This window comes from Anabrus simplex, chromosome 3 (assembly GCF_040414725.1).
Source record: "Anabrus simplex isolate iqAnaSimp1 chromosome 3, ASM4041472v1, whole genome shotgun sequence".
NCBI lineage: Eukaryota > Metazoa > Arthropoda > Insecta > Orthoptera > Tettigoniidae > Anabrus > Anabrus simplex.
In genome coordinates, this window is record NC_090267.1 from 426,873,564 (window position 1) to 426,890,390 (window position 16,827).

At 38.5% G+C, this 16,827-nt stretch overlaps 1 protein-coding gene across 1 annotated transcript in view; it reads right to left on the reverse strand.

Moving 5' to 3' along the window:
• The window catches only part of Prosalpha6 (Proteasome alpha6 subunit), an 86,083-nt gene that overhangs the window by 50,024 nt on the left and 19,232 nt on the right, over positions 1 to 16,827 (reverse strand). The window contains exon 3 of the mRNA XM_067143409.2: positions 9,028 to 9,187. Within this exon, the coding sequence (XP_066999510.2) occupies positions 9,028 to 9,187 (160 nt within the window). The remainder of the gene's footprint in view (positions 1 to 9,027; positions 9,188 to 16,827) is intronic.

Here is a 16,827-nt window from a genome sequence, read left to right on the forward strand (position 1 = left end):
GCCGCGCGCCTCTACGCGCACGGCCAACTCGCCCGGTATAGGAAAGTTTGATAAGCCACAATGTTTTAAGAACGTCGGACACTTTTCGTACAAGTACAAGGCATCTAAAAATGCGAACAGTACAGCAATCCAAAAAATACCGTAGTTTGCGCCTACAAGGGTTACTTTGCACCACTTGCCGAATGGCATTGAATGACCTCTGACAAGTATAACGTGAACTAGTTTGATTTAGTTTGTAACTTTCCAAATAGATGTCATTACTGTGGTACTTTTTGAAGTTACAGAATCCTCCCAGAATGCTGTGTTCTCTTGTGAGCCTCCACTGAATTTCAAGCTCTAAGACGTGTGATTTTTTCTTATTTTAACTTTTGTGTGTATCCTATACTTGCTGATGTGCTAATCAGGTAAGACCAATTGTACTTAATACCTTTATAAGCCACCATCTGAGAATTATACTGTTTATTCTAAAACAGTAAGCTGGAAATGCACAGTTCGAGTGAAAGCATATGCATGTCAACATTCTGAGCTACTTGGGGATACTTTGCACCAGCATGAAAGTGGAGCAAAGTAACCCCAACATTTTAAAATAAGTATATTTTAATTATATGAACTATGTTAGGTATGGTATTAACATATGATCAAACACACTACTCAGATATGTAATTCTGTTGTGTTGCAGACGAACTATGCCGAGAAAATTCGTCAGAAAACCTGGGAGCAGGCGTTATGCAGACTATTCTCTGGAGAAGATGAATGAATGTCTGACAGCCGTTCGGGTTGGAATTATGTCGACCAGGGCCGCAGAAGCACATTTTGGTATACCTAGGCGAACTATTATTAACAAAATAAAAGGACACCACTCTTCTATTCCTGGAAAACCACATATTTTCAGCGAAAAAGAAGAGAACATATTTTCAGACTGTGTTGTTGCTATGAGTGAGTTTGAATTTCCTATTGATGAATTTGAAATGCGGTGCATTATTAGTGCTTATCTGGGTAGGATGGGCAGGGAAGTCAAACAATTTAAAAACAACCTACCAGGAAAAGAGTGGGTGAAAAGCTTTTTAAAGAGACATCCAGAACTCACTGTACAATTTGCTGCAAATATAAACAGATCTAGGGCATCAATAAACAAAGAAACTCTCCAAGAATATGTAGGTAATATGAGGGGCACACTGGAGGGGGTCCCTCCGCAAAACATATGGAATTATGATGAAAGTAACCTCACAGACGACCCAGGTTCCAAAAGTGTTATAACTAAGAGAGGTGTGAAGTACCCGGAAAATATTCATACTGCTTCAAAGGCAAGTGTGTCTGTCATGATTTGTGGCTCAGCTGCTGGTGAACTCCTTCCCCCATACGTGGTTTACCGATCACAGAATATGTGGTCAACTTGGCGTGAAGGAGGTCCAACAGGATGCAGATAGAATAATTCCAAATCTGGATGGTTTACTGCAGAAATTTTCACTGACTGGTTTCAAAGTCTTATGCTCCAAAGATTAAAGAAACTGGTAGGGAAGAAAGTACTTATAGGGGACAACTTGTCGTCCCATATTACACCAATTGTCTTACAGTTGTGCAGAGAGAATGATATTCAGTTTGTTTGCTTACCGGCAAACAGTACCCACCTAACACAGCCGCTGGATGTAGCCTTTTTCCAGCCAATGAAAGCTGCATGGAGGAAGATTTTGGGTCAGTACAAAGAGAGTGAAGCTGGAATTCATAGTGCAGTGTTGCAAAAGCAACACTTTTCTCTGGCTATTGAACCAGTTGATGGATGCAATATCTCCACACACAGAAGAAAATCTAAAATCTGGCTTCCGGAAATGTGGCATTCATCCTTGTGATGTTAATGAACTGTTAGAGCGTCTTCCTGACAAGGGTTGTGAAACAGGCGGTAGTATCGAAAATAGCTACAGGGAGTTTTTGACCGAAAAGAGATGTAGCATAGTAAATGGCAACACCCAAAGAAAAAGAAGGAAAGCTGACGTTCTAGCCGGGAAGAGTATTGCTCATGAGATCTGTGCAGAAGATTTGGCTGACGCAGGCCCTTCAAAACCAAGTTCCAAGAAAACAATGAAATTAACAGCAACAATGCCAGATAAAAAGAGAGGGAATCTCATTTAAGCGTAACAGAGTCTGAATCAGAAAAAGAAAGTATTACACTTTCGCTTCAAGACTCATCAAGTTCTTCACACGTTGGATTGTCTGAAACTGAAGAAGTGGAGGAAAGTGGAGAAAAGTGGCAACCTATCAAGAGAAAGAAAGGCGAGTTTGTTATTTTCAGTTATGAAGACGAGCTCTTTCCTAGTAAAATAGTTTCTTTTACTTCAGATGCTGTGGTTATATCATCAATGGAACGATCTGCAAGAGCATGGAAGCGGCCAACAACTGTTGACAGTATGGAGTACAGTTGGGAGGACACTTTGGGCGCCATTAAACCACCGACGCCAATTAATAACCGTGGATATTTTTCAGTTCCCAAACTGCTACACAGTTGGACATAGCAAAGTTTCGTTTGTAGTGTGTTTCGATTTTGTGTTGGTGAATAGTGAGACAAAAAACTGAAAAGTGTTCAGAAACAATTTTTTAAATGTTTAAATTCCAAATTTCTATTTGTCTAATCACTGTAATAGAAATACTGTATAATGCTGACATACTACTATGGTGTAAAGTAACATTTAAATGTGCTAACTATGCTCCATTGTCATGTCCTGCCTCATTTTCCATGTTATTCATTAAGTCGTGCAAAGTATCCTCCCCCTATGAGGATACATTGCACCACTTTTTAATTATCCACAGTGCTGAAAATTGTAAGTCTACAACTTCTGTAAATCAAGAAACTGGATTAACAGGCTTTTCATACATGTGTGTCCAAAAAATTACCTTAATATCTCTTCTTCTTCTTCTTTTATGACCACATAGGATCACTTTAGTCAGTCCGTCGTTCAGGTCTCTTTGAAGGGATTGTTCGGGCTTTGCGGTCCTCCCAGTACTTCTTCAGACGCTCCGATCTTCGTGCCCTTTCCTCAGTTGAAAATGTGCGTGTTGTTGGTTTGTTTTGTGTAAGGGTAAAGCGGAGGTTTGTACTCTTGAGTTTTGTATTCAATTTTATCTTATTTTTGGTGTCTTCTGTTGTAAGGCCTATTTCCTTCAGATCCTCTCTTACTTCTCTGATCCATTTACATCCTGTTGTGGTATTTTTTGAGACGAGATTGTGTTGTACTAGTTGTTTCAGAAGTCTCGAGTCCTGCATCCTCATGATATGTCCAAAGAATCCCAGTCTCCTCTTACGCATAGTATCTGTACACGACTTTGTTAGGTATTAACCGCCACTGTCCATCTTTCTGATATTTTTTGTTGATACAGGTTCTTCCAATCCTCCTTTCAATTTTCTGAAGTCTGTCAGTCTTTGATTGTTTATTCAGGTAAAAGAGTGTTTCTGCTGCATATGTAGCTTCCGGTTTTATAACTGTGTTGTAGTGTTTTATTTTTGTATTTATTGATAGACATTTCTTTTTGTAGATATCCCATGTTAATTTTTGTGCTTTAGCTAATCTATTTGTTCTTACTTGGATTGAGATTTTTTCATTTAAGTTATGTGTTATTACTTCTCCAAGATATTTAAACTGAGTTACTATTTTGATTTTATTACCATTTATGGTGACTTCTTTTAGCTGTGTTGGTTTTTGGGGCATAATTTCTGTTTTTTCAAATGATATTTTGAGGCCAATTTTATTTGCAATGTTTTGAAGTTCTGATATCTGGGTTTTTGCTTCTTTTATGTCCACTGCTAGTAATGCTAAATCGTCAGCAAAACCCAGGCAATTTGTTTTGATTTTTCGGCCAATCTTTATTTTGGGGGGACATTTTCTAAACCATTCCCTCATTACCATTTCTAGAGCACAGTTAAATAATAGTGGTGAGAGCCCATCTCCCTGCCGTAGTCCAGTTTTAATTTCAAATGTCTCTGATGTTTCACCCCTAAACTTCACTTCTGACTTGGTATTGGTGAGAGTCAATTTTATCATGTTTATTAATTTGGGGTGTAGTCCAAGGTGTCTTAAAATTTTAAACAGAGATTCTCTATGGATGCAATCATAAGCTTTCTTGAAATCTACAAATGTTATCACCATATCTCTGTTTCTTCTCCTGTTATAGTCCATTATCAACTTAAGACTCATGATCTGATCAGGACAGCTCCTCCAGGGTCTGAAACCTCCTTGATATTCTCCTAGTTCTTTCTCAAGTTGTAAACTTATCCTATTAAGGATGATTATTGAAAATATTTTGTATGTTATGTCTATGAGAGAGATTCCCCTGTAGTTATTAGGGTCGGTTTTGTCCCCTTTTTTGTGCAGAGGATGAATGAGGGCTGTTGTCCAGTGTTCTGGTAGTTCTTCTTTAATCCAGATAGAGACAAGTTGTTGATGGAGGGCAACTTTTGCTGAGGTTCCTGCATATTTCCAGATTTCCGCAAAGGTCTGATCTTCTCCTGGCGCTTTGTAGTTTTTTAATTTATTCAGAGCTTGGTAGACTTCCTTTATTGTGGGGGGATTGATGTTTTCTGGTGATGTTTTTATCGGGGTGTTGGTGTCCAAATGAAGGAGTTCTGTAGGTTCCTCACAATTTAAAAGCTTGTTGAAATGTTTAGCCAGAATTTCTGCATTGTCTTTATTGTTATGGGCCAGCTTACCATCTTCATCCTTCATCAGTAGGGTCGGGGGTTCATATTTTTGGAGCTGCTTTCTGAAGGTTTTGTAGTAGTCCCTTGATTTAGTTTTACTGAACTGTTCTTCAATTAACTGCAGGGTGTCCTTATGATGTTGTCTTTTTATTCTTCTTAAGACTTGGGTAGTTTCTTTTCTCTGTTTTACTAGCTTTTGATAGGATATTTCTGTCTTTTGGGACTGATGTAATAGCCATGCCTGATGTCTTTTCTCCACTGTTTCATCACATTCACTGTTCCACCATTGGTGTTTTTTACGTGGTTTAATTGGAGCTAGGTCTTCTGCAATTTGTTTAAGGTTGTGTACTAAGTCTTCAAGTTTGTCTGTGATTTTTATTTTTTCAGTTACTTTCTGGTAATTTTTGTTGTTGATTAGCTGGGTAGGATCTATTTTTCTTTTAGTTTTAAGGGCTTGCGTTTGTTGTCTCCTCTGGGGAGTGAGTTTAATTTTAATTTTAACTACGTAGTGATCTGAACCTGTGTCTATTCCTCGGAGGACTTTGACGTTATAGATCTCTTTGTGGTGGTATTTGTCCATGCAGACGTGGTCCAGTTGCCATTCTCCTTTAGTGTAGTCAGGGTGTTTCCATGTTTTGAGTTTTTGAGGTTTCCTCTTAAAACATGTAGATTTTGAGATTAAATTATGGTTTTCTACACAGGTCAACTAGTCTCTCTCCATTTTTATTTGTTTTCTTGTGTGCTGGCCATTTTCCGATGATGTCACGGTATTTTCTTTCTCTGCCTAGTTGAGCGTTGAAGTCGCCTATTAATAATTTTATATGGTGTTTGGGGATGTTATCTATGGTCTGGTCCAATAGTAGGTCCCAAAATTCTCCTGTTTCCTCCTGGTCTTTTGAGGAGTTGTTTTTATCATCAGTGGGAGCATGGGCATTTATTATAGTATAGATTTTATTAGATGCCTTTAAGGTGAGCGTTGAGAGTCGTGGAGACTGTGATCTGAATTCTTGAACTGAGTATATTATTTTAAGGCTGACCAAAAATCCTGTTCCAAATTGTGGGACATTCTTCATCACTCTCTACCCGGGTATACCTTTATAAAGTCTGTACCCTTGAGATTCCAAGGCATCCTGGTCAGTGTTTCTAATTTCCTGTAATCCCATGATAAGAATTTTGTGTTGGTCCATTATGTCGGTGATCACTTTTAGTTTACCGGTTTGAATGAGTGAGTTTAAGTTATATACCGTTAAACCTTAAAATTGACAGTAAAACGGTAATGCATTTGCACAGGGGAACCAGCATAATTTATCCTCGTCTTTGAATTGTGTGATTTTTTTCATTCGTTGCGTGAGGTTATATTTGTCAGTGATTTATCCAAGTGCATTTTTGAACATCGTAAATGCAGCTTGTTGGATACATTTCGGATATAGTTTTTTTCATGACATCTGAAAGGTTTAAACTGTGAATCGAGGTGATTGCACGCATTAATGGGTCTTAGAATATTTTGTGATGCGGCAAGTGTTTACTTTTCTGAAGTACGAGAGAAGTGCCATGGCGGGAAATCGTACAAGGATAGAGTCATAGGAAAGTTCGGTTAGCCACGATATTTTAAGGGCATCGGGTACTTTCTGTGTAAGTACAAGGCATCTAGGATACATACAGTACAGAAATCCAATGAATAAAGCACTTGCACATGGGAGCCAGCATAGAGTTCTCCTCTCCTTGCAATCGTCTTTTTTTTTCTTTCTTTCGTTGCGTGATTTTATGTTTGTCAGTGAGTTATCCAAGTGCATTATTTGAATACTATAAACGCACCTTTTTGGATAGATTTTGGAAATTGTTTTTTTCATGGCATTTGAAAGGTTTGAACTGTGAATCAAGGTGAATCAGTAACAGGCCTTAGAATATTTTGTAACGCAGCAAGGGTTGGCACGCCTGAATTGGCGGTTAATTCAAAACCACGTAATTCGAAGTCCGATTTTTTATCCCCAACGACTTTGAATTAAGGAAGTTTTACTGTATACATGTCAATTGTAACATGTTGGTGTTAAAAGTAAATCAGGGGAGGCCGGCCTTTAGGTTAACACAGTTTTTAGATTCAATAATGTTTTGTATTAACCCGTGTTTTTGCTGAATTTTATCGCAGCGAGTGGTTTATTGCTCCGTATGATGATGTAAATATTGTATATTGTGCTGTTTTTATTTTCGTCATGTCTCTCTCTTGTTTTTTTATTTGTTCCTTCATTATGTTTTTTGGTGCATTTCTAGCTTGTTTTATGTAAATTACTTCCACTGGTCACAACACCCAGACCAACCCCCCGAGAAGATCGACACCTCAACCGAATGGCATTGCAAGACAGATCTGCATCCTCCTCAGGTCTGGCGCAACAGTGGAAGAGTATAACCCATCGTACACTATCAGGAGTGACAGTCCGTCGCCGTTTATTACAGTCTGGGTTACTGGCGCATCGTCCACATCTCCGCTACCGTTGACTAATGTGCATAAACATGCTAGTTTGCAATGGTGTATGGAACGTCACAGGGGACAGGAATGGCAGCAGGCAGTGTTTTTGGATGAATCCAGGTTCGGTTTGCTTGAAAATAATGGGTGCATTTTGGTTCGCCGCACACAGGGGGAGAGGCATCACATTGACTGCATTCGCACTAGACTTACAGCACCAACTCAAGGTCTTATGGTTGAATCACAAATCACAGTTGGTATGTGTCCAGGGCACTGTGACCAGTTTGACCTACATGAATGACATCCTGCAACCCATAGCCATACCCTTTCTGCATGATACCCCAGACACTATATTTCAGCAGGACAATGCGTGACCACATGGTGGTGCACGAACACGTGCCTTCTTGTCACAGAATGTCAGACTCTTGCCCTGGCCCACCCAATCACTGGACTTGTCGCCAATCGAAAATGTGTGGGATACGGTGAAACGGCGGGTGCGGCGCTGTGCCCCAATGCTAACCACCAAAGATGAACTATGAAACCAGGTAATTTCAGCATGGATGGCTATACCCCAGGACACCATTCGCGCCTTATACGCGTCGATGCTGTCATGCATGGAACAAGTTATCAGTGCCCATGGAGAACCCAGAGCCTACTAGGCAACAGGACACATGCTGAACCTAGGTGTCTGAAATGCTAACTGTTTCTGCAGAACATACTAATGAACATGACCTGTGTATATGAACTTCATATCTCTAGTCTTTCAGGGTGTTCTAAATTTTATGAACATGGGTGTACATCATATAATGATAATGCCTTAAAATTCAAAACAAATTGATCTCTTGATGTTAGAAGTTTCCATGGCTTTGTCCATGGCAAGGAATGAGCAGTAATCTTTTCGCTGTTCCTGGTTTCAGTCACCTAGATCAATGCCACTACACTAACAACAGAATATTTTCTTGCCTATGGTCCTTGAAAACATTACGAGTCTACTTCCTTTTTTCTTCCAGTCAGGTTTCACCAGCAATAAATATCGTTCAGTGCACTGGAAACCTGCTCGCAAAAACTTTGTGCTATATGCTACATTATTTTTGGCTATTTGTTTAACATCCCGACACAGACAAAACTTATGGCAATGACGGGACAGGACAGGGCTAGGAGCGGGAAGGAAGCAACGTGGCCTTGCCTGGTGTGAAAACGGGAAACGACAGAAAACCATCTTCAGGCCTGCTGACAATGAGCTTTGAACACGGCTCCCAACAGTGTGCTTCATACTCACTACCTCCCAAAAGCAAGCTCACACCTATGTGACCAAAATTTAATGGCCAACTCACTCGGTGAACAACAAACTAAAGCGCTGAGGACCCACAAAATTACGGATGTATTCTATAGTCATTTCACGTCTGCCAACTGATCTATTCAGTTCTTCTTAAATAGCCTAATTAGGTAATGCAATATTCAGGTGAAATGGTGACAAGAGTTTCCTAAGAATTTGTAACAAGAAAACATTGCATCCGGGAGATAGTAGGTTCGAATCCCACTATCGGCAGCCCTGAAAATGGTTTTCCGTGGTTTCCCATTTTCACACCAGGCAAATGCTGGGGCTGTACCTTAATTAAGGCCACGGCCGCTTCCTTCCAACTCCTAGGCCTTTCCTATCCCATCGTCGCCATAAGACCTATCTGTGTCGGTGCGACGTAAAGCCCCTAGCAAAAAAAAAAAAAAAAGGAACTATCATTGATATACACCTCTTCTGAAATAAAAGAAGGGATGTTCAATCAATGCCATATATATTATAAAAAAAGGAAGTACAGGGTTCTAATAAGTGATGAGATAACACCTGTGAGTAAAATACAGCACATAAAAACACATCACTTACATCATATCCTGCAACTAGAAGTCCAACACCATATGGACGCCGATCATATCGCTGAGTACATACTTGCATCTTATTTCCTAGATTTGTGATCAGTCTACTGATTGGAAGTAATGCATCATGGGAATACTTGTGATTGAGGCACTCATTTCTCATATATCGGCTGGAACAGAAATAAAAACAAATAACAATCCAATAAAGGATTAAAATAAGTAAACTGCTTTTTTATATATATTTTCACAAGAACATCAGCACATGTATTGTGTGTGACCACAAGGATCCTGAATTTACCAGAAGACGCTAGTAGACATAATGTTACAACTTGGAAAAAAAAATAAAAACTATTCGTATGCACAAATAAGAAAATTCCTTGGACTTTACAGAATGCAACACATTCATAGGGGATTATCACACACAAAGTTGCCTAGATTAACAATTATGAAACAAAGGTGGTGGTGCAGAATGCTTAACAAGTCTTTGATAATGACTATTATGATATTGTTAAGTATATTTCTGGGAATACCTAACCCTTTCACGATATTCCATGTGTATTTTGTAGTATCTCTTCTGCTACCAAAAAGCAATCCTTTAACTGACCAACGCAAGTCGGATGTTGTAATATTTGCTTAAATATGGGAGGCATGGTTCATGAATATATTTCTTTTCTCTGTCAATCGCAATCGCCTGCTGAATGTCTCTTTCAAAACGAATGGTGTGATCCAATACTAAAGCAGTGTGCTTTTTCGGATGAATGGCAATGATGTCGGCACTTGTATTCGACCCCAGAGAAGATACAAAGTGAACTTCTTTATAAACTTGTCACTAGAGCTAGAGCTGATCTAACCCTGTGATGACGATTATTTCTTTGCAGTGCTCCCTTGGGACAGATACAGTCAGGATGACTGCAGCGTGTTGTACTTGTGCACTTTCCAGCGAATGCTCGAACCGCCGAGATGTTGAACGACATTTTAAGGGCGTTTGTCCACTCTGAAACGATACACCATTACGATTATTCACCCAAAAGCTGGCTTTCGGTAGGTCAGCATATATTTAAACGCCCTTTCCTCTCAAGGAGTGAGAACCCCAATTATGAAAGGATTTCTACCTTAAGACTTTTCTTAATTGCCTGCCAGTCCAGTTGTTGTAATCAGCTTCATTGATATTTAAAATGCTGAAGACAGACTTCTTACTGTGGAAGTCTCTGACAGAGTGGAATTAGGCATCTTTGAATCGAAGCAGACGGTTACAAATGTTGAAGTGTTGTAAGGAAGCCTCCCATTTAGCTTTCACAAGGCCCAGTCAGCGACAACTTCTTGGAGCATATATCATTCCATCTAGACAGTCGTGAGGAAGCCCAATGATTTATTTCACAGCTCCTCTCAGTAACTTACCTAGGGCCTACATCATCTAGAAAGCTATTTTAAATTTTTACTAACTGTGCACACTGCAGGGGATATATGAGACTTGGCCAAATATACTAATTAATGATGGAGAGTTTCTGATCAGCTTTCAGCATAGGTGAACTGCACGATTTGTTGATGTTTATATTCAGATCCTTTATGACGCAGCTTCTTCTAAAACAATTTCATCACTAAGGTTAACGCCAAGATATCTGATGCATTCATCAATATTTGTCAAAGAATATATAATAGAACTGCCTGCAGTGGTAATTTTGGTTGCTTCAAAATTACCATTTACAAGACAAATGAATTTACTCTTTGTTGGGTTTGTTCTTAGACCAATGGATGCCAAAGAGCTTTCTGCAAGTTGAATGAGGTAGGTTATGCTGACTTTATCATCTCCCATCAGAGGTAGGTCATCTGCAAAAGCAAAACACGATAGCATACACACCTGCCAACTTTACAAAACCAAAAATCAGGAGATTCTGATATGAAAATCAGGAGAAATCAGGAGATACAATTGGTCACAACTGCTTATTCTACTGTACATGTCTTGGGCAATACAGAAGTACTATGGTATATATTATAAACACTTTTTGTCTCAAAACCCGACTGTTGCTATACAAGGCTGCAAGGTTAAAAATTACACATCTCTATTCCCTCGCAGAAAGTATGAGTGTGAGATGATCGGTCTCTGATAAGCCTTCCGAAAATAGTATGAACTCATGCTCCACATGCATGAATCAGTCATGCACTTAGATGCCATTACTTAGCAAATGCATAAATTAATATATTGCATTGCACACCCGAGCGATTATGTGAAGCGCAATGCTATTTTTATCAAGTAATAAATTAAAATTTGCAAGAACTGTCTGAATGGCTCCTAAAATCTCTAGAAAATTCACTAGTCACTATATTTGAAATTCTGACACTAAAATTACTAAAAAAGACTCTAAATCTAGCGATTAGTCTCTAGAATAGACTAGACTGATGTGAACGAACACGAACATAGCACACGAGAATGAGAGATTGACAATCGATAAATGCGTCACGATATATAGGTTTCAATAAACGCCCCACATTCGTGCACATTTCTTGTATTAATAAACATCGATATTTCATTTGAAAGCAGCCAATGAGCGAAGGACTTCCGGCTACTGGCGTACAAAGCTGAAACTGCAGGATCTGAAAACAAATGTTTGAAGTTCACCAAAGAAAAAGCTCAAATTTGGAGAAATAACTGAATAATCGGGAGGCGGGAATAACTGTCGAAAATCGGGAGTCCCCCGCCTAAATCGGGAAAGTTGGCAGGTATGCATGCTTCATCCATCTACTACTGTAAACCCATATACATCAGAAATCTTGCGGTCATAAGCTCCTTAATTATTCCATCTATTGCTAGGTTGAACAGAGTTGGCAACAGAGGGCTGCCCTGCGTAACTGCCTTATTTAATGGGATTGCCTTAGTTTTGTCAGGACCTACTTCAATTTGGATACGACTGTCGACTAGTAATTTCACAATTCAAATTCTTAAATTCTCAAGCATACCACAGGAAGCTAAAGATCTGCTAATATGTTTGTGTCCTACTGAATCGAACGCTTTCATTACATCTAAGAATGCCACGCAACAGCCCTGTTTCTTTGCCTTGGCCATTCTAAGGCAGTCATTAATCAGTCAAGTGTTTATGTGTGTTCCTGGAGAGGAGACAAAACCCCTCTGATGGCAAGAAAAGCTTATAAGACTGCGAAGCATCTTATCTAGAACACGTTCAATTATTCTTCTAATAACTGAGAAAATGGGTATAGTCCTCCAGTTTTTTTAGATCAAATGGGTCACCACCTTTGAATATAAGACTAGTTCTTCCCCTTTTAAACTCTGTAGGAACCACTCCAAAACAGATCATCGAAGACCCTAATAATGCGATGAGTTTTCCTGCTTTGGAATGCTTTAAAACTTTCACTGAAATTTTATCAGGGCCAGGAGAAGTATCCCAAAGCATACCAGAAATGGCTCTGTTAAAATCCTCCTCCAATAATATCCGCGTATTAACAATGTTATTGTTTGTTTGAAAAGAGGAGTCTAAAGATGTCATATCATTAGTAGACCCAAATAATTCTGAGAAATATCTCTTGACATCATTTAAAGGTGCTGGACAGTTAGGATGCGACTTATTATTCATTATCCATCGTACAACTTTGTTTCCTGTTGTCATAGTAATTATACTGTGCTTTCTCTTTCTCTCTTTTAGATCTTCTTGCAGGATTAGAGCTTTGAGAGTGAGTGAAACCATAATTACAGATCGCTTTTTTTATGTAGGTTAAAATATTTCACTACCGGGTGTTGTGGTCCGGGTAGTGTATTAATCGAAGTGCGGGGGGGGGGGGGAAGCAAACCTCCGAGAGAATATCATCTATCTGCTCTGGTGTTTGGTCTGTTACTACTTTATACATTCTTGCTTCCTATGGTTTCATTAAATCAACGGAACTATTTGACTACGCAGCAGCAGCAGCAGCAGCAGCAGTAGTAGCAGTAGCAGTAGCAGTTTGTATATTAATCTTTAAGTCGGCAAAGTCATCATTAACAGTATCTTTAACTATATAACGTTTAGTTAATATCTGCCTATGCTCTTCTGGATGTGCCTTACTAATATGGATATTTATCAATTTATATGATTTTCTGCATAATCTGCAAATATGGTTTCCATCCGAAGAATTTTGACAGTTATTATTAGCACTCGTCATATCTCGTTGGCAAAAGATGAAAATCACTGGATAGATTAAAAAACACTAAAAATCTTTAAAAAACACTGTTTCAATGCAAGAAGCAAAATAGTCACTATAAATTGTATGTAATAAAAAACTAACCTATATCAAAGAGAAGCATTGTAACCGATATAAACAATGTTATACGCAACGAGGTTAGTGTCACAAGTAAACACACAAACTAAACCAAAATCCACTATGGTCCAACGTTAACATCACTAATAATAAAAAGCACATGAAGACAAACACAGAAACAATACAGAAATCAAGAATGCAGTAGAAAAATCATAAAATAAAATGCATAATATATGAGGAGCCTCTAATCAAGTCACCATAATGAATCATGGCCTTCTATGCACTACAAGACAATTGGCACTTATAACAGTATGACAAAAAGGTTGATGTTGAAAAGAAAAGGCACTATGAAACTTACTTCAAATATAACAAAAACTGCACGGTAATACACAAGGAAGTCATAGGAGCGTTGTTTGGTGCTCATGGGACAATTCCAAATATAACAATCAATTTTTTCAAATGCTTTAAGAAATAACCCTACGTTGTTACGAGACCCTCTGCACATTGTACATCAACACGTACATGGTTTCACTGAAAAGTAAAATAAAGCACGTTCTCCATGGGGTAGCTGCCTTCGATTTTCTCTTTTATAATCAGTGATAGGAAATCTACAAGAATAATGTAATATTGGGCTCAATTACAGTTACTTGAGAAATATTGTACTTGATTAAAATTTACAAATTACTTTTTCAAGAAGTAATCAGTAAAACTACAATTACTTTAAAAAACGCCAGTCTTAAGGGAATCACTGACATTTGTTTTCCGTATGGGGCTGGAATGATAAAGTTTGCAAAGAAAAAGATGTTACTCCATTCCGTGTTTCATTTTTAGCATACAGCAGAAACATTAAGTGGCTATCATCACTAAGAATCTTGGAACTTTCAAAATGACTATTTTTGCAAAAATTGTGGAGGAATGCCATTGTTTTTTAAAATTACAAAGTACATCTTTCCATTTGCCAAAAAGTTGCCATAAATGGGCACATGAAGGAATGCCTATATTTAATTTTAAGAGTATCTCCACAAGTGATGGATACTGCAGAGTAAGTTCAATGCCACTGGAAGTACTGAAGAGGTAAGAACAAATCTCATCCAGCACTGGTGAAGCTACTGGTTCTGCTGTAGTAGAACTGAAAAATTACCTTCATCACCACTTTGTTTTGTTTTTTTCTACTTCCATGCTAAGCATATTGAATACTAGAATGTAACGATTACAATTTTATTCAGTTGTAAATTATAGGTCTAGGTAAAAAATATATTTTTTAAGCAAGTGTTGAATACAAGTGCAAATTACAAAAAAACAAAGTATTCATTACAAGTAATTTCATTTGTTTTACTCAATTTTTACTCAATGACTCTGTCCATAATTCAACAAAATTTAATGTATGCTTGTTTTAAGAAAGCAATGATTACAAGCAAAAATTTTAAAAAGAAGTATTCATTACAATTTGAATTTCTTAATCACTTTCAAACTCTGTTTATAATAACGAGAATTTAATGTTCGTTTGTTTTATCTTTAGACTAATAACTGGGCTGTACGTCATAGTAACCGTTGGCTAAGGGCAGCTATCCTTCGAGGAGTTTCTCTCCCAGTCTAAAATAAATTTTCTTAATCATTTTCATCATGCTGAGCCCTTTCACACCAAACCACAAAAAAATATACATGTGTATTAACAAAAACTGTGATGAATGCTTGGACTAGTCTGATGCAGTTCTACAATCCATCCCACCTTACTCTATTCCACCCCACTCTTCCAATTAATCTACAAACTAACTTCCCATTACAGACCCTTTGGCCACCCACCTCAACCTGCCAGTCTCTTGCACCAAACTACAAATTTTGTAACAATAAACACCAGCTCAGTCTGATAAAAACTACTGACCACAGGCCCAGGTCATTTCTTCCTATTAACCTTCCAGCGGGCGCGCATACCTGGATTTCCCAAGCGGGCGCGCAGTGGCTAAATAACCGCCCATTCTTTTACATCATCAAATCAAAGACAACTTAACAGTAATCGAAAGCGACGTTCACTGAAGATAGCCAGCATCCGGTTCTGTTGGTAGTAAACGATTTTGATAAGTTTGTGCGGTTTATTCTTTTCACGGCTATTAAGAACAAGGCAAAAGAGCTAAAATTTCCGATCTTGTTGTTTTTCCAAAATCTCTTTCTCGACCTTCTGGATGTTTATCTTTTACCCTGTCAATAAACGTATTTATGTGTCTCACAATTTCATCGACCATATTTGAATTTATTATGGTGAGAAAGCATTCTAGTTCAGTTTTACACTGGCGAGCTTGTTTTAAACAAGTTCTTTGCCTTTGTTTTTGTACTCCTTCCTACAGGGTTATTTGCCCGTAATCTCCCCAATGAAGAAACGTAGGGTGCTGTCATGACGGTCGTCAATCGCTTACATCATCAGCCCTGTCCATCTCAACTTCAAAGTCACTGCTGTCCGTTTCGATAACTTTGGGTTCGAAATCAATATCATTAGGATCGTCCCACACATCTCCTTCATTCGTTTCTTCTTTTTCCAATTCATCATGAATTCAGAGAATAGAATCAGGATCAATGTATCGTGCCCTGAAACGCGTACTAAGACAAAATTATGTCAAAGGAGGGAATCAAACAGAAAACTAAGCGAACTTCAAAATATAAATATCTTGGAACATTTATGCATAAGAGAAAATGTTCCTCTCTGACGCACACAAACACACACACATGCGCGTGCATGCACACACGAGCAAAATATATTTACTTACATGTTTCATTCGGGTATAAGAGAATACGAAAATAATCAGGCGCGTTACGCCAGACTGGCCGCGTGACTCGAACGACGATGGCACGCACCTCTTAGAAACAGAACAGCGGCTAATCCGCGCCGACTTAAAAAAAGTACGAAAATGCTGTCTCACATCAAGATGAGTAATTAAAGAATAACCGGAAATCCCAACTGGCTAGTTGTCCATAAAGGGCACATTCTCGTGATTTTCCCCAAAAGGCGGCCAAATTGCCGCCCACGCGCCCGCTGGAAGGTTAAGTCAAGCTCTTGATAATATTTTCTCTCATTTCTTTTACTTCAAAGAGATTCCTGTTCTTCCTACATTACACTGAACAGCCTGTTCTGAGGATCTGACGGTTAGGAAATATCTAGCCAATCAGACACAGTACCTGAAATTCTCATCCATCCTCAGATTCAGGAAAGATCCACCTTAGGTCTTCAAAAGGGAACGAAGAAGGCCACAGGATAATTTACTGGTGGAAATGGTCTTCCACCATCAAAATTACAGCCGATTCCAAAAAGAGAACAAGAAAAAGAGGTGTCATTGGACAAGAGATAGCAAGATGAAACGGCAATGTGAAAGGTGCAGTCAAACACTCTGCAATGAACAGAGTCAAATGAGCCATGTACCCAAAAACTGCAAGTATGACTGCTGGTTTTAAACAAATATGCCATTTATGTTGGTAATGTTTGCCAAACTGTTAATTTTCAGGAAAATGTAGCATGGAACAATTTTTTAATTTCTGGCATTATTATTATTCTGCTTTTACAGCCTCACTAAACCAC